This window comes from Pituophis catenifer, unplaced genomic scaffold (assembly GCF_029215685.1).
Source record: "Pituophis catenifer annectens isolate HBS135680 unplaced genomic scaffold, rPitCat1.0.hap2 SCAF_9, whole genome shotgun sequence".
Taxonomy (NCBI): Eukaryota; Metazoa; Chordata; class Lepidosauria; order Squamata; family Colubridae; genus Pituophis; species Pituophis catenifer.
The window spans coordinates 16,241,646-16,262,885 of record NW_027256889.1 but is presented as its reverse complement, the minus strand read 5'-3'; the positions used below and the strand labels follow the sequence as shown (position 1 = coordinate 16,262,885).

Sequence of the window (21,240 nt, the reverse complement as noted above, 5' to 3'; positions counted from 1 at the left end):
ATTTGACTAGTTGTCGTGGCTTATTCTTTTCCAGTCTTGGCTACTGTGTAATAAAAGTTTGGTGGTCCCGTCTTTTGAACGGATACTGAGAAAACGGATGATTTCATTTTTATTATTAGCTAAGCCACTATGCTCTTTAGAAGGTCAGATCCTGAAGATGAAACTCAAATACTTTGGCCACCTAATGAGAAGGAAGGACTCACTGGAGAAGAGCCCAATGCTGGGAACGATTGAGGGCAAAAGAAGAAAGGGACGGCAGAGAACGAGGTGGCTGGATGGAGTCACTGAAGCAGTCGGCGTGAGCTTCAATGGACTCCAGAGGATGGTGGAAGACAGGAAGGCCTGGAGGAACGTTGTCCATGAGGTCCTGATGGGTCGGATACGACTTCGCAACTGACAACAGCAAAAGCCACTATAGGTAATCCTTGATTTACAATCACGATTGGAACCAGAATTTCCAATTGTGACACTGATGACAACTGGTCATAAGTCACTTTTTTCAGTGCCATTGTAACAGTTGCTAAACAGATGTTGTAAGTAGAGGAAGTTTCCCTGTCTGGGGGAACAATCCATTCACCTGGTTATTCCTGCTTTGGATAAAGTTAATTAGCAGAGGGAAATTTGGAAGTACAGGAGCTTCTGAGATTTCCTGGAGCCTCTTCCCAGGAGAAATCTACAGCAATGTGCAATTTATGTTCTAAAAACCTTCCAGAGCGGTGCTTTTCTTCAATTATATTACACCTCTCTCTGCAGCCGTATAAAGAAATTCTGGTTTCCCAAGAGAGTTCCAGTGGCCGTGGGCATTGAGATGATTAAAACAAGAAACCTGTCCTTATATTCACAGAAGAATCTCACCTGTCAAGAGCAAAGGCGTAGTGGAAACAGATGTTGTGTTGCTCGGCGACACTGCAGGTTGGTAGGTTTTGGAGAGTCTCCACAAGGGTGATGATAGCATCACAGTCCTGCAGAAGACAACACAGAGTGGCCATTCTCTATGAGGACTTAAGAGTGACAAATGCTGTAGATCAGGGGTGTCAAACACGATTTCATTGAGAGCTGCTTCAGGGTTGTGTTTGACCTAGGGGGGGTGGGCAGCATGATGTCACTCATGTCAGAGGGGCACCTGTGGTGGCCCGAGCGCTCTGCCCAGAGGTGGGTTTCAACAGGTTCTGACCAGTTCTGGAGAACCGGTAGCGGAAATTTTGAGTAGTTCGGAGAACCAGTAAATACCACCTCTGACTGGCTCCGCCCCCATCTATTCTCTGCCTCCCGAGCCCCAGCTGATCGGGAGGAAATGGGGATTTTGCAGTAACCTTCCCCTGGAGTGGGGAGGGAATGGAGATTTTACAGTATCCTTCACTGGAGTGAGGAGGGAATGGAGATTTTACAGTATCCTTCCCCTGCCACTCTCACCAAGCCATTCCCACCAAGCCATGCCACACCCACCAAGCCATGCCCACAGAACCGGTAGTAAAAAAATTTGAATCCCACCACTGGCTCTGAAAGCGAAAATAGGCTCCCGAGCTCCGTTTTCAACTGTGACGGCATCCTGCAACCCTCTGTCAGCTAAAACAGAACTCGGGAGGACTGCACATGCAGCTCTCCCAACCTCTGTTTTCGCTAGCAGAAGCACCGTGAACTGGTGATTTGCTGTTTCCAAGGCAGCCCCGTGGGCCAGATCTAAGTATTCCATGGGCTGGATCCGGCCTCTGGGCCTTGAGTTTTACACCCCTGCTGTAGACTAAGGAAACTCAAATTTTAACAAACCTGGAATTCAACTATTAGAATATTTTGGACATGTGATGTGACACCCAGAAAAATACGGCATCCTTCACTTAATCCTCTAGGGAAAGATTGAAGGTAAACAAGGTCCAGGCAGAAGAAGAACATCATGGCTTCAAAATCTAAGGGACCGGTTTGGACAAAACTCAGCAGAACTTTTTCATGCAGCTGATGACAAAAATAAGATTGCCAACATGATTGCCAACATTCGATGACGATGGCCTTGGTAGTACAGTGGTCTAAAGCACCCTGTTATTAAGACCAGCTGCCTGCAATTACTGCAGGTTCGAATCTCGCCAGGCTCAAGGTTGACTCAGCCTTCCATCCTTTCTAAGGTAGGTAAATTGAGGACTCAGTTTGTGGGGGCAATAAGCTGACTTTGTATAAATATACAAAAGGATGAAGGCTATTGCTTAGCACATTGTAAGCCGCCCTGAGTCTCCGGAGAAGGGCGGCATATAAATCAAATGATTAAAAAAAAATATGGCACAAGACGACGACGAAGAAGAAGGAACTAAAAGCAAAACCAAGTCTATCCAAGTCACATTTTATCAAATCCTTAGTATGAAGCCAACCAAACTCAGAAATGTCCTGAGGTCCATATGATATATCGGACATACCCTGTGTAGAAGACTCCCTATCCAATTCTTTTGCATTCCCCTTGCTGACACACTTCAAAAGTTCTGAATTTTTTGTCTTTTCTGTGGCCACAGGACAACAGTGGCCCTTGGCAAATTGCTAATTCCAAAAACGTTGCTTAATGGCCACCACAACTTATAACTGTACAGATAGTCCTCGACTTACAGCCACAATTGAGCCCCAAATTTATGTTGCTAAGGGAGACATTGGTTAAGTGAATTTTGCCCCATTTTACGAGCCACAGCTGTTGAATGAATCACTGCAGTTGACAAGTTAGCAACCCGGTTGTTAGGTGAATCTGGCTTCCCCCATTGACTTTGCTTGTGAGAAGATCGCAAAAGGGGATCTCGTGACATTGGGACCACAGGAACGGTCATAAATATGAACCAGTGGCCAAGCATTTCAATTTTGGTCATACTATCATGGGGTAATTTTGGAGGTCGTAACTTTGAAAAACGGTCATAAGCCACATTTTTCACTGCCATTGTAACTTTGAACGGTCGCTAAACAAACCGTGGTTGTAAGTCGGGGACTACCTGTAATTCTGGGCTGAATTACAGTTGTACGTTGAGGACTATCTGTATGCTTTTCTTTCTATTGGACCAAACCAGGGGTAAAATCCAGCAGGTTCTGGAGAACTGGTAGCGGAAATTTTGAGTAGTTCGGAGAACTGGCAAATGCCACCTCTGACTAGCCCCTGAGTGGGGTGGGAATGGAGATTTTGCAGTATCCTTCCCTTGTCACGTCCACCAAGCCACACCATGCCCACCAAGCCACGCCCACAGAACCGGTAGTTTAAAATTTTGAATTTCACCGCTGGACCAAACCCCACAAATCTGCAGTGAAATATCTGCTTTAAGTGGTATGTCTGAGTGGTGGGAAAGTAGAGGGGGCAGGAAGTGAGGACCTGGAATGGTAGAAAAGTTGGATTTTATGCTAAGAAAGCATTTTAATTGTTTCAGGAAGCCCAAAGTTTCAACCGCAATTTGAATAGAACAGAAACCCCAGTATGTAAGCAAGTTTTTCTTTTTTCTTTTTTTTTAGTTCAGCAGAATTAATCAAGAAGTTGCTTATCATCCTAGACTGGTACTTCCCAAATCTGGGTAAATTACCATATTTTTCGGAGTATAAGACGCACCTTTTTCCCCGCTAAAAGGGGGTGAAAATTTAGGTGCGTCTTATACACCGAATGTAGTGCTGCCCACCCACTGGCCCCCACCCTTTGGCCTCTGCCTCGCAGCAGTTACCTCCTTGCAAGCAAACAGCAAGAAAAAACAGCTCCTTTCAGCTTCAGCACAGCCTCATTAGCACAAGTTGATTGGATCGGCCTCCCGACTCTCAGCTGATTTGCTCTCAGCTGTTTTGCGCAGGGCTCTGCTGCTTGCTGCAAAGGGGTAAATTGCTGGAGCAGATTTGTTTTTTCCTTGTGCTAATCAAGCTATGCTGAAAACGAAAATGAAAGTAAAGCAGGCTGTTTGCTGCAATGAGGCAAAATTGCTCAGAGGAAGAGGGAGATTTCTTTTTCTTCTTTTCCTCACCAAAAAAGGTAGGTGCGTCTTATACTCCGGTGCGTCTTATACTCTGAAAAATACGGTACTCAGAATTGGAGAAAAGGAAGGAAAAGGTTTCGAAAGTACTGATCTTGACCCTTTTACTTGATCATCATAAAGGCTTTTTATACTTATCTTCTGAAGGAACACTAACTGCCGTCAGTGTCAACTTTTGCAGATGCCAGGGTGTTCCCATTTGCTGCTTAAAAAGATTTAAAATTTGCAGAAATGAGAAAATGGGGGATTTGGAAAGATAATTTATCGGCTGGAATTAACACTGTCTAGGATTGTTGGGCACTCCCAAGTGAAACAATGCAAACATCTGGTTCCAGTGGTGGGTTTCAAATTTTTTTACTACCGGTTCTATGGGTGTGGCTTGGTGGGCGTGGCATGGCTTGATGGGCATGGCTTGGTAGGCGTGGCGGGGGAAGGATACTGCAAAATCCCCATTTCCTCCTGATCAGATGGGACTTGGGAGGCAGAGATTAGATGGAGGCAGGGCCAGTCAGAATTTTTACTACCGGTTCTCAGAACTACTCAAAATTTCTGCTACCGGTTCTCCAGAACTGATCAGAACCTGCTGAAACCCACCTCTGCCTGGTTCCTAACAAATCTAACAACAAAGCGAAGAATCGTTTGACCTTTATTATTGCCCAAAATTCTCTCTGACTAGGAACTAAAATCAGTGGGGGTAAGAGTCTGGACCCCATAACCAGGGGTGGGAGTGAAGAAACGACCGCTATGGTGGTGTTGTGACAACCAATCCTACGAGTTTTCAGTCACCTGTGGAGAGATGAAGCCCAAACAGCACCAAGAGGTGAGCTCACCTGAGCATCTCGGTAGGAGAGAAGGAAGTTCATGACAATGTCTAGGCTCAGGCACTCCACGCTGTCCAGGCGCTGTAGGATGCTGGTCAGTTCACGGCTCAGCTGTCCCCCATGGTACATTTCACGAGCCTTCCGGATGTCACTCCTGATCATCTCTCGGAAGTAGCCACTGGAGAAAGCACACATACATTGGGCTTTAAATAATGCTTCCATCTTGTTCGGGGTGCTGAGTGGGTTTGCTGTGGGTCCTCTCCCCAGCTCTCCTGTGACTCATCAGTGTTCAAGAGCCATGCCCAGGACGAGCCGAGAAAGAACAAAAACTAAATTTGGATCAAAGGTAATTAAAGACATATTTAATTAAATGCACACCATTTTTTCTTCCCAAGTTTTTTTTTTCCCGAGATCAATTCAAGTGTTGATCTATTGATTGGACCAGGAATTGACCGACCAGCTTGTCACTTCAGCCTGACATTGTAGGCTGAGAGACAGTGATTGGTCCAAAGTAACCCAGCTGGCTTTCATGTCATGCCTAAGGCGGGATCAAAAAAAAAAAATCAGTCTCCCTGGTGATTGGTCCAAAGTCACTTAGCCGGCTTTCATGCCATGTCTAAGACGGGACTAGAATTCCCCGTTTCCTGGTGATTAGCCCAAAGTCACCCAGCTGGCTTTCATGCCTCAGATGGGATTAGAAATCACAGTCCCTTAACCCAGGGATGAAATGCTCCCGGTTCGAACCGGTTCAGCCGATGGTTTGGAGAACTGGTAACGATGGCAGCGTGAGGCTCCGCCCACCTGCCCAGTCGTCGTTACTTCCTGTTTTAACCAGGAAGTCACCTGTTTTTTTACCCTCTGTGCATGCGTAGAAGGGTTTGCACATGTGCAGAGTGTCCACGCACGCACGGTGCGTGCACTTCCGAACCGGTTGGGAAGGTAAGTAGATTTCACCCCTGACTTAACCACTAGACCCATGATGGCGAACCTATGGTACGTGTGCCACAGGTGGCAGGCGGAGCCATATCTGTGGGCATGTGAGTGTTGCCCTAGCTCAACTCCAGCGCGCATGTGCGTGCCAGCCAGCTGATTTTCAGGCCTTCTGGGCCCACTAGAAGTTAGGAAATGGGCCATTTCTGGCCTCTGTAGGGCCTCCGGGGGTGGGGAAGGCCATTTTCATCCTCCCCAGGCTTCTAGAAAGCCTCTGGCGCCTGGGGAGGGCAAAAAATGGGCCTACCAGGCCCACCGGGCTATCACGTGCCAAAAGCAGGAAGAAAGTCACACACGCATGCGTGGGTGGGGGGGCGGTGGGCATTGAATTATGGGTGTGGGCATGCGCATGCGTGCCCCCCCGCACTCCCCCCTCTTTTGGCACGTGACGGCAAAAAGGCTAGCCATCCCTGCACTAGACCAAACTGGCTCTCAAATGCAGGCAATATGGTTGTTAAAAAGATGAGGAGTGACGTGCTCCCTTTGCATAAAAATCACAACCCAATGGCAACTTTTGCAGGGGCGCTGTGGGCTCAAGCCAACTATAGATGCGAGTTGTTTTTATGGATGGACTCTCCAAAGAGTTCTTCCTAAGAAATATTTTCTTAAATAAAAGGAGCAGACGGCCATGCCCGCTTTTTCTAGACATTGTGTTTCTGACAAGAACCCAGCATTTGAAGCAAATCTCTGCCAACACATCAGGCTTTGTGGTGACAATGGTGAGGTTGACCATAATTTCCTGCCATCTTGGTTCCAGCACAAGAACAGGAACTGGGATCAGAAGACAAAAAAAAAAAGAGAAGAGGTCCTTCTGTTTTATTTTGGGTTGCTTCCATTTCATATTTTACTGTCCATATGAGCTACATCAAAGGGACTAACAATTTAGTATGACCCAAACTTGGGTGCTAAAGCAGGGGTCTCCAACCTTGGCAACTTTAAGCCTGAAGGACTTCAACTCCCAGAAATCCCCAGCCACCTTTGCTGTGAGTTGAAGTCCTTCAGGCTTAAAGTTGCCAAGGTTGGAGACCCCTGTGCTAAAGGACCAACCTTCAAGAATGAATAAAACATGGAACTGGGAATAGCACCATCACTCAGTCTCCATTTTTCACAGGTAAAGCAAGAATGCCTGACCTATCACCAAAGAGATGAGCTTTGCAATTAGGAGAAAGGTGCCTTCCAATCCATTTCTCCCATTTGACTTCTGCTGACGCGGCACCGCTCTTAACAGGCGTTTGGTTTCAAAAAAAAAAAGAAAAGAAAGAAAAGAAATCAAAACGAGAAGTTTGACACAAGCTGAAACGTTACACTGTGGGGAAGGTCTAGATTTTGAGGAAACGTGAGAAGGCCTGGTGGCAGTTTCCTAAGAAAGTCTAACTAAGTCTTCAAATTACTCCAGAAACTGAGCACAAACAGTTCAAAAGCTCTTGCTCTGATTGAAGTTCAGGTCTGGGAGGTAATACATACCTCCAAAAATAGAAGGCTGCTCATCTTGTTTGTCAGATGAGATTCCAAAGAATTTTGCATACCATCTCCCTGCTTTCAACCACCAGCCTTCCTGCTTAATTCAGGCAGAATTCAGTGTAGATAGTAGAGTCTACTCTACTCCCTAGCTACTATGGGTACTACTCTAGTCCAGGAGTGAAATGTACTTGCCTTTCCTACTGGTTTACTGATGTGCACATCTCTGAGTGTGCGCCATCATCTGCACATGCGCAAAACCTTCTGCGTATGCGCAGATGGTCAAAACTGGGACATGACGACATCCCAGTTTGGGGGGGCAGAGCCTCCTGCCATTGGTGCTACCGGTTGGCTGAACTACCTGCCACCGGTGCTACTGGCTCCCGTGAGCCAGGTAGAGCTGGCAGCATTTCACCCCTGCTCTAGTCCCCAGCTACTATGGGTATCTCAGAATAGCTTCTTTGGGCTCGTTCCCTTTTTAGTATTATATAGTTAATTATTAACTCTATTGCTCATCTTCTGTCTTCTTTGCTATCTACAAATACCCACAACTACGGTATTCTTCAGAGTCAGATTAAAGATCTATTTGTCTGTTTTCTTTCCAGAGTAGGCAATAAAGGACCAGGGGAAACTCAACCGTTTCTGTCTCTTGACGTTCCCAACGATAGGTATTGGGCTAGATAATGCCATAAATACCGAAAATAATACAGGAATCAAAGACATATTTTTGAGAGTATATCTAATCACTCTGAAAGATTTACAAGCAGTCTGCCACGATTATCTTATTTACAAAGTCGTGCTTCAGGGTTCCTGCTGAGTCAACTCACCCATCAAGCGAATAATCACACATGTAAATTAGCACAGCCCAAACCATCCAAAAGTTGCTTGTCCCTGCCTGGGTTATGGGTTTCCAGGTTCTCACCTTTGAAGAACTGAGTTTGGAAAGGTTCCTCTTGCCGCTCATATCAAACTCCTGATTCTGAAGTAAAAAGGAGGAAGGGAGCATTACCTGGAGCTGACAGAAGTGCCCTCAAGCAGTTTAGTAAGTTGCGCTGTGAGTGGATTGAAGACGGCTTCCATGTTGAAGTTGGACTGGTAAAGCTCAGTCAAGCACGTCATGGTGCTGACATCGCAACAGAAGACCTTCTTCTGGTTTGTCACCACATATGGGATGAAGGTATAGCTCCCGTTGCTATCCTAGAAAAGATACAAGAGATGTTGATACAGAAATCCCATCCACCTCCCATTCTTCACTCTGAAAATGTCTCTTACGTTACAATGCTTTTGTTCAGGGTTTCTCAACCATGGCAGCTTCCAGGTGTAGGGACTTCAAATCCCAGAACTCTCATCCATGGCCATTCTGGTTGTGGATTTCTGGGATTTGAAGTCCACACTGGATATTGCCAAAGTTGGGAAACAGGGCTCTTAGTGAGTAAACATTTTTGCTCGTGACTCAAAACTGCGTAAACGATGGAACTGGGATTGGATGAGTCCTCTCTTCATTTTACTTTGGCCATAATGTATTACAAAAGAGGTTGGTGAATTTAGGATGGATTGAAGGATGGGTGGAAAACATTCCACCAGTCCCTCATTTCCACCCTACACCATCAGCTCCCAAATTTTCGCCTTCTATGGCCTATGAATTCACCGGAGGTTGACTTTCACACAGGCAATCCAGTGTTCCAGTGGTGTTTTTAAAAAATTTATCCTGGAACTTGCAACACACTAAAGAACTTTTAAAGCACTGCTATTTCTAAGATTATAGTCCTTCCCTTAACTCCAGAAGTCTATATTTTATGATGGAATTTCTAACCAATATTTGACAAGGAGCTTCTGTATTTGAAAGCTGATCAACAGACCATTGGCTGTTATATCCATTTTACCCAGATAGTAGTACCAGTAGTAGTAGTAGTAGTAGGAGGAGGAGGAGGAGGAGGAGGAAGAAGAGGAGGAGGAGGAATATGCAATCCCAAGAATAGAAAATGAGCATAACATCATGAATGACAGATAATAAGCTAGACTTACCGAATTCTTCTGAAAGATCACTTCCTAAAAAAGAAAAAAGAAAACCAGGAAAACACATCAGAAAGTTGCTCACTGCAAAATATGCCCAAAGGTAAACGTTGTGTAAGAGAGATGATTTCAGCAGCTGTATAAACCTATTATACTAAGGACCCTTTACTGAAATCGATTCCTCTGACCCACAGTTTACAAGTGCAAGATGCTCACTTTTAACAACTTAGCCAAACTGGAGGTATAACACCACCTAAATAAGAAAAGTGTATCCTGACTGAGAAGAAAGGGAGGCAATGACTATCTTATTGGGCAGAGTAGTCTTCAATTGACCCAAAAAACTAGCCTTTTTCATGCACTTAAACCAAAAGGCCCAAAGCTCGAATTAGCTGTATTCTCGCAACATGCTGAACCCATAAACCAAGTGGCCGCATTGGAGCCTAACTCTTCGTGCCAACAGAATTTGCATGGCTAATATATGGTCGACCAAGTCATCCGATCTAGAAAATGAAACGAAGCAGAGTTAAGCAAGGGGAATTCTGTTATGCAAATACAGCTACAGAAAGTTGAAAAGAACAAAGGCTACAAACCACAACTTTCAAGGACCATAGAACTAGATCATCAGCCTTAGAACAATTGAAGAGTCATTGCATATCATCCTTTCTTAATCTAATGCCCCCCCCACCCCCAAGATGTGTTGGACTCCAATTTCAATAAATATACAGAGAGAGGAATTGCATTGTAATCTGTCAAACACCTGGAAGGTTTAAATTTTCAATCTTTGCTTTAAGAGTAGTGTTTTTCAATCTGGACAACTTTTAATCTCAACGTTAATTCCCCAAATTTATCAGCTAGTGTTTTGTACACCACACAGAGTTGCTTTTGGTGAAATGGGCAGCTATATAAATTAGATAGATTAATAAATGTCATCATTCATTTCCTGATTTCTTTGCCCAAATGATTTTTCTGGAAGCTTCTGATGCCTTTAATCTTAATAGGGAGGCACACCTTCCTTGTGAGGTAGGAGATTTAATCTAGTTTTTAGTCTGCATGTCCTAAAAGGGTATACAGGTAGTCCTCGATTTACGACCATAATTGAGCCCAGAATTTATGTTGCTAAGTGAGACACTTGTTCAGCCCCGGAAAGGTTATGACCTTTCCTGTGTCAACTTGCAAAGCTTTCAAGTTGCCATGAGCAGGAGGCGGGGGGGGGGGGGGGGGAACTGAAGTGAATTCCATACATTCTTTCTGACTGCAATCAGAAGGAGGGCGTTAGATTTCACAGCCAGCCAAAGTGGTTAATTGGAGAATGTGATTTATGACATGGCCAGAGAGGAGGGGAGAGACAGGGTAATAGGGGAACGTAAATCTACATGGGGTCAGTTCTAACTGCATCCGAGTATTGCCGGAATGTTGCTCCTAATAAATGACTATATTTCCTTTGAAGTTTGGATCATGGCTCATGAATTAATTAGGGCATCTTTTGGAAACTTGACAACCTGCCAAAGCCGTTAAATGAATCACTGCAGCTGTCAAGTTAGTAACCCGGTTTGTTAAGTGAATCCGGCTTCCCCATTGATTTTGCTTGTCAGAAGGTCGCCAAAGTTGATCAATGTGATCCTGGGACACTGCAAGCATCATAAATGTGAGTCAGTTGCCAAGCATCCAATTTTTGATTGCACAACCATGGGGATGCTGCAAATGGTCGTAAGTGGGAAAAACGGTCGTAGGTCACTTTTTTCCTGCCGTGGTAACTTGGAAGAGACACTAAATGAACTGTTGTAAGTCGAGGACTACCTTTATTTAGCACTACATAACACATCAGATGTAATTGAGAAAAGATCCTTCAAAACGCTTGGAAACACTCCAAAAGTCCTTTTTGGAATTCTTTCCAAAGTATTGCATGGGAGTTGCTGTTATTGTTCACGAAGGGCAGAATTTTCACCCCATGGAGTTTATCTTGCAAAAATAACCTATTAGAGCACTGGATGGAGGAGAGGATCTGAAATTTAATGACATCTTGGTCAATGAATGGTTATTTTTATCTATTGAAGAAGCACACGGCTATTTAAACTCAAACACTAGCGAAACGATCTGTATCCCATCTGTCAAATTTTAAATAGCAATAGCTTGGTGGTATAGGGTTCAACCCGAGATTACTCATACTGAAAACCGGCTGATAGAAATCAATGGAAACAGATTTGTTCCTGAATTTATTTCAGCTTCACTAATTTCGGTGGGTCTGACTTAACTGTGGATCTTAATCAATTATTAACCACACCGAGTTGAAAATTAGTCGGCGGCAACCGAAGAGCAGCAGCCAACAATATTTTTCGCAAGCTCGCTCTGAGGATTTCCACATGCGCGTGTGTGCAACAGAATCTATTTGCACTTTCTGATTCCAAGATATAACACTGTCAGTGTGTGGGGATGTGTGTAATTCTTTCTAATTAAAAGAAGTGGGGAGAATAAAAGATGCAGATAACATCGCACCAAGCTGCAAGTCATAATTGCATGGAAACGTTACAGCCACAAGATGTGCTGGTTAGCACAGAAGATAACAGCACAAGACAGCAGCGACGGAGACAATACAGGTAGTCCTTGACTTATGACTACAGTTGTGGCCAAAATGGATGCTGCTAAGCGAGAGAGTTGTTAAGTGAGTCTTGCCCCATTTTACGTCCTTTCTTGCCACAACTGTTACATGAATCATTGCAAGTTGTTACATTAGTAACTTAGTTGTTAAGTGAATCCGGCTTCCCCATTGACTTTTCTTGTCAGGAGGTGGCAAAAGGGGATCGCGTCATCCCGGGACACTGCAACTGTCATAAATATGTCAGTTGCCTGAATTTTGATCGCATGACTATGGGGATGCGGTAACAGTCATAAGTGTGTAAAACGGTGTGCAAAAAGTAAATTGATTCAGTTAGAGTACTGCGTGACTGAACATAATATTGCAGATCATTTCACAAAGGCTCAGGGTGCAGTCAAGCACAAAGCGTGTTTAATGTGTATGACTACAACGACTGGTAAGAAGACTTTTTAGACTTTTTATAAGATTATCCCTGGACTATTGTTTTATTATCTACTGCTTTATACGTGTATGACCTGGACCGTTTATTGGACTGTGCCTTACTATTCCCTGAAAGTAAACACAACTCAGTGTATCTGTGTGTTGGCTGTGTGTTTATTCATAACTGCTCTCAATCGCTTTCATGGGCACACCCTTGCAACTCTAGGATTGCTCTGCAAATTCCTTAACACATGCATCATATTTTTCAGTGTCATTGTAACTTCGAATGTTCACTAAAGGAACTGTTGTAAGTCAAGGACTACCTGTAAAATTGTCTAGCCTCTTTCATTATATGCTACACTTCTGGGTTATCCAGTGCCCGTAAAAACCTCTGCCCATTAACCCAAAGGTGCTTTTTCAAGAGGCAACTGGGCTTTCTGGTTTTTTTTTTGCAGGTGTTTTGCTTCTCATCCAAGAAGCTTCTTCAGCTCTGATTGGATGGAGGGGAATGGAAGGATTTATACTCCTTGCAGACAGCTGGCCATTTGCATCCTTTTAGAGTCATTGAGGCCACTTGGAGGTTTTATCTGTGTCTTCAGGGTCACCTGAGTGGTGCAAATGGGTTTGGAGCCTTCTTGGAACTGTTGAAAAGGACTGTGTTGTAGACCGAGGATCAATGATGTTGTATCCCTTCCCCTCTGTTGAGAGAGGGCTGTTCAATTTTGCCATAGATGGCCCTTCTTTCAAACCAGTGAGCCTCTCTGTCCAAAATGTGGACTTTGCTGTCTTCAAAAGAGCGGCTTTTCTCTTTTAAATGAATGCAGACGGACTGCTGAATCTAAGTCCTGATGGGTTCGTTTTCCCATGTTAACCACTGGCTAAAAGGATGCAAATGACCAGCAAGGAGTATCAATCCTTCCATTCCCCACCATCCAGTCAGAGCTAAAGAAGCTTCTTGGATGAGAAGCAAAACATCTGCAAAGAAAAACCAGAAAGTCCAGTTGCCTCTTGAAAAAGCACCTTTGGGGCAGCCATGACCTGGATGACTGAGAATCTCTACAGACCCTTTAGCAATGCAATTTGAGATGAACATCCTTTGAATGGTGTGGGAGTAGGAATGGATTTCCAGAAGAAAAAACATTGCAGATTTCAGGAACCATTTGCACTACTCGGGTGACCCTGAGGACACAGATAAATCACCCAGGGCTTCAACGACCCTCTAAAAAGATGCAAACGACCAGCTCCGTCTACAAGGAATATCAATCCTTCCATTCCCCACCATCCAGTCAGAGCTAAAGAAGCTTCTTGGATGAGAAGCAAAACATCTGCAAAGAAAAACCAGAAAGCCCAGTTGCCTCTTGAAAAAGCACCTTTGGGGCAACCATGACCTGGATGACTGAGAAGCTCCATAGACATCTGCCCATTAAGGTGTGTTGGGAAGAGGTTGCTGAAGTTACTGCCTGGGGTGGGGTTGACGCTGAGCTTCCAAGAGCATGACTCAGCAGAAAGCAGTTTCCTCTATTCTTAGAATACCTATGTCCCTTCCCTCTATGGAAATATGTTGAGAAATCACTTGGAAAAACCCACTCTGGGACAGGAAGGCAAGATTCCCCTCCCTGCCCCAGTCCTGTTGTTAAATACACTGCATGAAGACGGAGGGAGACAGGTGTGCTAAAAGTCTCTGAGTGTGAATCCACGTAGACATTCTTGGAAAAAGGAAATGGAATTTCTCTCACCTCTTAGGCCCGTGATGATGAACCTATGGCACGTGTGCCACAGGTGGCATGCAACGCCCTCTCTGTGGGCACATGAGCCATCATCCCAGTTCAGCTCTGCCGTGCATGCACGCGCGCCTCCCACTGGCCAGCTGGTTGTCGGGTCTCGGCCGCACATGTGGGGGGGGTGCCGCATGTGGAGGGTGTGCATGCGTGGGGGGCAGGGGGTGTGTGTGGCATGCGTGGGGGTGTGCATGCATGTGGGGGGCGCGTGACACATGCAGGGGGCCTGCGTGCGCATGCGTGGCAGGTGGGGGGTGGGGCACATGCAGGGCATGTGCATGTATGCACTAAGGCCGTGATGGCAAACCTATGGCACGCGTGCCACAGGTGGCACACGTAGCCATATCAGTGGGCACGCCAGCTCAGCTCTGGCATGCATGCGTGCGCCGGCCAGCTGATTTTCGGGCCTTCTGGACCCACCAGAAGTAGGGAAACAGGCTCTTTCCTGACTCCGGAGGGCCTGGGGGGGGGGGGAAGGTCCATTTTTCTTTCTTACCTTGCTCCAGATCCTCTCTATGCATCTGCGGAGGGCGAAAACAGCCTTTCCCACTCCCTTGGAGGCCCTACGGAGGCCTGAAAGGGCCCATTTCCCAACTCCTGGTGGGACAGAAAGTGACTTTTTTGCTGTCCCCAGCCTCCAGAGACTCCTAGAGAGGCCTACCAGGCCATCACGTGCCAGGAGCAGGGGGGAGGGGGGTTGCAAGCGCATGTGCGCATATAAGTTATGGGTGTGGGCACGCTCACGCACGAACCTCCCCCACCCCCCTCTCCTAGCACACGATGGCAAAAAGGTTAACCATCACTGCAAAATGCATGCACAGGGGCGTGTGCATTGCATTTTGGGGGTTCAGGTGCACGCGCAAGCATTCACGCGCATGTGCGCATACTTTTGGCACTCGGTCCGGAAAAGATTAGCCATCACTGCCCTAGGCAGTCTTACATGAAAAAATTCATTTCTAGTTCGGCCTTCCCACTACAGATATGTCAAAATGATGATTCTCTACATGCCTATGGAGATTCTCAGTCATCCAGGTCACAGTTGTCCCAAAGATGTTTTTTCAAAAGGCAACTGGACTTCGTTTTTCCTTAAAGATGTTTCGCTTCGCATCTTGAGTGAGAAAGTAAAACATCTTCAAGGAAAAGCAGAGTCTAATTGCCTTTTGAAAAAGCACTTTTGGGATGACTCTACTTCAAATTTATTTTAGAAAACACAACATAAATCCTCATCAGAAACTGATGGACTGAAAATAATTTTGCAACAACAAAAGGACAATTTTAGAAATGTGTTGGACATTTTGGAGAATTTGAAGCAACTTTTTGAAAAACAACAAGAAGAAAAAGCTGTCAACTTGCAAAGCTTTCAAGTTGCCATGAGCAGGAGGGAGGGAGAACTGAAGTGAATTCCATACATTCTTTCTGACCGCACTCAGAAGGAGGGTGTTAGGTTTCACAGCCAGCCAAAGTGGTTAATTGGAGAATGTGATTTATGACATGGCCAGAGAGGAGGGGAGAGACAGGGTCATAGGGGAACGTAAATCTACGTAGGATCAGTCCTAACTGCATCCGAGTATTGCCGGTATGTTGCTCCTAATAAATGAATATATTTCCTTTGAAGTTTGGATCATGGCTTATGAATTAATTAGGGCATCTTTCGGAAACTTGACAAAAGCCTTTTGACAATTTAAATTGGGATTTCCTGTGTGAGGTTTTGGAAGATATGAATTTTGGACAGAAGAGATTGATTTACACTTCACAGAAAGCACAAATAATTGTTAATGGAGATCTAATAAAGCCATGAGTGATACAAAAAGGAACAAGGCAGGGCTTCCATCAGCCTCTTGTTTATTTTGGTTCTTGAAATATTGAATAGAGATATAAAACAAGATCAGACGATTGTTGGAATAAAGATTTTAAAAAGAGCTATAAATTAAGAGCTTTTGCAGATCACTTGGTATTTGTTCTGGAAGATCCTTTAAAGGGAATTTAAACATTAATGGGCAAATTAAAATAATTTGATATAAAGGTAAAAGTAAAGATTAGCCCTGTCCAGTCATGTCTGATTCTAGGGGGTAGTGCTCAGCTCAGTTTCTTAATTTAAGGAGTCAGCATTTCCAAAGACAGTTCCAAGGTCATGTGGCGAGAATGACTATATATGCCAAGGCACACAGAACACTGTTACCTTCCCACTGAAGTGGTACCTATTTATCTACTTGCAATTTGCATGCTTTTGAACTGCTAGGTGGGCAGGAGCCGGAACAAGTAACGGGAGCTCACTCCATCACTCTAGTTTCAAACCCAGGCTGTCAGCTTTCCAGTTGACAAGCTCAGCATCTTTAACCATCATGCCCCCTGCAATTTTTTGATATATGAGTAGGCTTTAAGATTGATAAACGGAAGATGAAGATGTTAACAAAACAATTTAAAAATAGAAGATCAAATAGAATTGATGGATAAGACTGGTTTGAGATTAAGACCAGATTTATTTTTGAGACTGCTAGACAACCAGTTTGAAAAAGTTAGGGAACTTTATTTTTTGTACATGATAACTTCAGCCAGATTACTGAATGCACAAAGATGGACAGATTTGACATTACCCACAATGGAGGAATGGTTGTTGATGAAGATGGAACTTCCTGAAATAGTCAAATCGACTTCTTTGTTCAGAGAAAAGATAATATCTACGTTTATTGCTTACTGGAAATCCCTTATTAGACGTTTTGCATGAAACAGAACAAAAACTAAACTTATGATTTATGGTTTTGATGATTAGATAGGGTAGATTACAGATAGAAGCGAGTTATGTTGTAACTATAAAGTAGTTACATAAATAAAGGGGTAAATTTATAAATGTACTTACAACTGCAGTAAAGGAGAGCAGAAGCTACTTTGTATCTTTCTTTCTTTTCTATTTCTCTTTTATTTTTTTCCTTACCTTGCACATTTAGCTTTTTCTTTTAATTCTTCCTTATTCTTTTCTTTTTCTTACTTTAGATTAATTTGCATTAGTTTTTTTTTATCTTTAAAAAAAATTCTTTAATAAAAATGATAAGAGGTCTGGTGCTTCGGTTCCTTGAAAAGTAGATACCAGAAGTTTGATACTTGCTTCCTTTTGTCATAGAAACCGTTGATTCAAAGCAACCCAGCCTGAACTTCTCAGTACGGCTGAATCTCCAAAATGTGCCTCCTAACAAATTGCACTGTGGAGTTCTTGGTGCTCTCTGAGCCTGGTTGTTTGCTTGCAGAGGTTTCATTATCCAACTAGGTAACATCCCCAAGTGCTGTGGATAGCACGGATGTATTATCATAGCACTGGTGCTGTTACTTAGTTATTATTATTATTTATTAAATTTTTATACCGCCCTTCTCCTGAAGGACTCAGGGTGGTGCACAGCCAACATTAAAACAAATATATACAAAAAATTTAAAAACAATTTAAAAATATATTAAATAATTTAGCTGTCAGCTTCCAAGCTGCCATAAGGAAGGAGAGGAGAGGCTTGAACTTTCACCTCCTTAATTTCCCTGAAGAACTGTGTCCACCGAGATGGGATGGGAGGGGGGACATTCCTGTGAACTAACGGAGATGGGATGAGAAGAGTGGCTTGGAAGATGGCCAATGAGACGCAGAGAATTGGGAACCGGAAAGAGAGGTTGGGGGGGGGGGCAAAGTTCAGTGCTAACTGTGCATTGAGTCAGGGTCAGTTCGTTATGCTCAATAAAGAGAAGAATTTCCTCAAAGATCGGGCGTTTGGAAATTCATTTATTTGGAGATGACAACGAAGCTTGACATTGGCCCCCCCGTCTTATTAAAAAACTAAAACAATCATTAAAATTCATGTTTAGGCCAGCCCAGCTTGTTGAAACAATAAGGTCTTGAGGGCACGCGAAAGGTGCGTAGGTCAGGGATCATCCGTATCTCCGGGGGCAATTCATTCCAGAGGGCAGGTGCCCCCACAGAGAAGGCTCTCCCCCTGGGGGTCGCCAGTTGACATTGTTTGACCGACGGCACCCTGAGGAGTCCCTCTCTGTGGGAACGTATTGGCCGGTGGGAGGCTATCAGTAGCAGAAGGCGATCTCGTAAGTACCCAGGTCCTAAGCCATGAAGCGCTTTAAAGATGGTAACCAACACCTTGAATCGCACCCGGAAGACCACCAGGAGCCAGTGTAGCTCGCGCAGGAGAGGGGTTACATGGGTTTGCCGTGTCTCTCCCATAATCACCCGCGCGGCTGCATTCTGCTCCAGTTGGAGCCTCTGAGTGCTACAAGGGGAGCTCTCTACAAGGGGAGCCCCATGTAGAGAACATTACAGTAGTCCAGATAGTTGGATAATGAAACGTCTCTAAGCAAACAACCAAGCTCAGAGAGCATCAAGGACTGTACAATTCAACTCTGTGACTATGTATATTCCCTTTTATAGGAACTGTACGGTGACCATACTCACACGGAGAGCTTGCAATTCTGGAAGATCGGTATAGCAGCAAAGGAGAATATTGTTGGTCATACTGAAGCTCTCACGTACTCCCAGGTGATAGAAAAGTGAAGGTTGACACAAGCTGTTGCTCATCTCCACAACCACCACATCTGCAAAGGTAGAAAGGGCAGATATCAACCATAGAGTACCAGCTCTTCAACGTTTCCACACTGCCCTCATCCGGCTGGTAGCCAAGGGCAGGTTATTGAGGCCGATTTCATTCATTTTGAGCCACCTCTTGCATAAACAGAGAAGAAAGCATTCTGGTCATCAGGGACATAATGTTCCACAAAAACATAACAATCCCCGGTATCTTAATGTCTTTAAAGACCACACCCTGCTGCTTGTTCATTGTCCACCAAGAGTTTTGAAGTTCCGGGCAGCTTTGCAGCTAGCTACCAAAGCTTTCAAACCCTCCAGTGCAATTTATCAAGAGGTTGGAGATCTTTCTTGGAGAGAAAGAGAAGGGATCAGATCAGGGGTGTCAAAGTTGATTTCATAGAGGGCCGCATTAGGGCAGGGGTGAAATCCAGCAGGTTCTGACAGGTTCTGGAAAACTGGCAGCGGAAATTTTGAGTAGTTCGGAGAACTGACAAATACCACCTCTGGCTGGGCCCAGAGTGGGGTGGGAATGGAGATTTTGCAATATCCTTCTCCCAGGAGTGGGGAGGGAATGGGGATTTTGCAATATCCTTCCCCCAGGAGTGGGGAGGGAATAGGGATTTTGCAGTATTCTTCTGCCACGCCCACCAAGCCAAGCCACACCACACCACAGAACCGGTAGTAAAAAAAATTTGATTTCACCACTGCATTAGGGTTGTGTTTGACCTCGGGGGAGGGGGGGGGCATTGCCAACTCAACATCATTCGTGTTGCAGGCGCCTGTGGTGGCCTGAGTTCTCTGCCAGCAAAAATGGGCTCATGAGCTCCGTTTTGACCTGAGTTGGCCTCCTGCCACCCTCTGCCAGCGAAAACGGACCTCTGGAGGGCCGCCTGCTGCCCATGTGAGCTTAGTTTTCAGCTGCGGCAGCCTCCTGTAGCTCTCAGCCAGCAAAAACAAAACTCGGGAGCAGCCTTCGCAACCTCTGTTGTCACTGGCAGAGGCACCGCGGGCTGGTCTTTCGTTGTTTCCAGGGCAGCCCCCCCCCAGGCCCCCCGGGCCAGATCTAAGCACCCCGTGGGCCGAATCCGGCCTCCAGGCCTTGAGTTTGATGCCCCTGGATCAGATTGTTCTGAGGACAACAAGCAAAACAAGAGGCTGCCATACGTAATTTGTAGACAGAATTTCCCAGGATATCCTGAGAAGGAGCCTGAGTGGCGTAGGAGGCTAATGCCTCATACTAAGGCAGCATTTAACATCCAGCTGCCTGCAATTACTGCGAGTTCAATTCTCACCAGGCTCAAGGTCGACTCAGCCTTCCATCCTTTCTAAGGTGGGTAAAATGAGGACCCGGTTTGTGGGGGCAATAAGCTGACTTTGTATAAAATATACAAAAGTATGAAGGCTATTGCTTAACGCATTGTAAGATGCCCTGAGTCTCCAGAGAAGGGCGGCATATATATATTAGGGCGGCATATATATATATATATATCCCACCTAGGTTGAACTAAGAAACCAGGCTAAAATCTTGCAAAACCACTGCTGGTCCATTCAAACAATACCGAAATAGATGAACTAAACAGCCTTAGGGCAATTTATACTGATCCATTTCATTCATTGCATTTTTTTTTCCTTGCTGCTTTTTAAGTGTGTGTATAATTGTTTGCAGGAATTGTTTCTAACGTTTTTGTTCTTGAAGATTGTTGCTACGTTTGTCTATCAGATGATCAGATACGTGTGCGAGTGTGCGTATAAAATACATGCATAAGGGGAGATAATTGCAAAAGAAGGATTTATAAAAAAAATAAAACACCTCCCAGCACCCTTTTTCTCTTTCTAACAGGAATCCTCCTACTTAATGTTGTTCTGGCCCTTTTCCTAAGGCGATCTGGCCTACTTTATATTAAAGCAAAACCATTTTTGAAAAGTTGTCCAGTTCAATTTAAAGATAAAAGAAGCGCAAAGGGGGGAGATTTATAATCAGACGCTGCTGCTGGTTAACCTGATCGTAATCGTTCTCAGAATTGTAAGCAGGGTCTGCAGCATTGTTTTTTTTTAATCTCAGCAATTATTTTATCTAAGGGGATTACCGTGTGTCTATTTTAATCTATATCCATCACTGCTTTTTCCCTATTTGAGAGGGCTGTACAAAAAGTCAGCTAATACTGGACTGTGTTTTTTCTTCAACTCTTCTGAGATGACAACTGTACATATTGGTTGAAGGTGGAAATAGTTGTTCTGATCCAGCCTTAGCAGAAACAAGAAACAGACTCCTTGTCATGAAGAAAAAAAACCCTCTTTATGTATCTCCTGTGAATGAATGGTATTCACCCAACTGAAAAGTCCAGGCAATAGTCCTTCCAAGAGTTAACTGCAGTAACAGACCTTATCAGTTCCTTGTGATAATTGCCAGGTGAGCTCCCAGCCGCAAAGCTGCAAATTAAGTTCTGGCAAGCAGTCTTTGAGACACGAAACACGATGAGCCAAATTTTCAGAAATCCGAACGGTTGTCTCCTATGACCGCCACTCCCCTTTCCTTCTAGTTATTCCCCAGCCAGGAAGGGGCCATTCAGTGTCCATGTGTGCTTTGCTTCCCGAGTCAATTCCTTGTCCTCAGTTGTTCTCCTCT

At 44.6% G+C, this 21,240-nt stretch overlaps 1 protein-coding gene across 1 annotated transcript in view; it reads right to left on the bottom strand.

Annotated features, from left to right (window-relative positions):
- MAP3K6 (mitogen-activated protein kinase kinase kinase 6) overlaps positions 1-21,240 on the bottom strand; it is a 76,823-nt gene that overhangs the window by 46,617 nt on the left and 8,966 nt on the right. The window contains exons 2-6 of the mRNA XM_070950123.1: positions 18,483-18,622; positions 9,263-9,286; positions 8,247-8,434; positions 4,799-4,967; positions 856-962 (exon numbers count right to left, since the gene is read on the bottom strand). Coding sequence (XP_070806224.1) covers positions 856-962; positions 4,799-4,967; positions 8,247-8,434; positions 9,263-9,286; positions 18,483-18,622 — 628 coding nt within the window. The remainder of the gene's footprint in view (positions 1-855; positions 963-4,798; positions 4,968-8,246; positions 8,435-9,262; positions 9,287-18,482; positions 18,623-21,240) is intronic.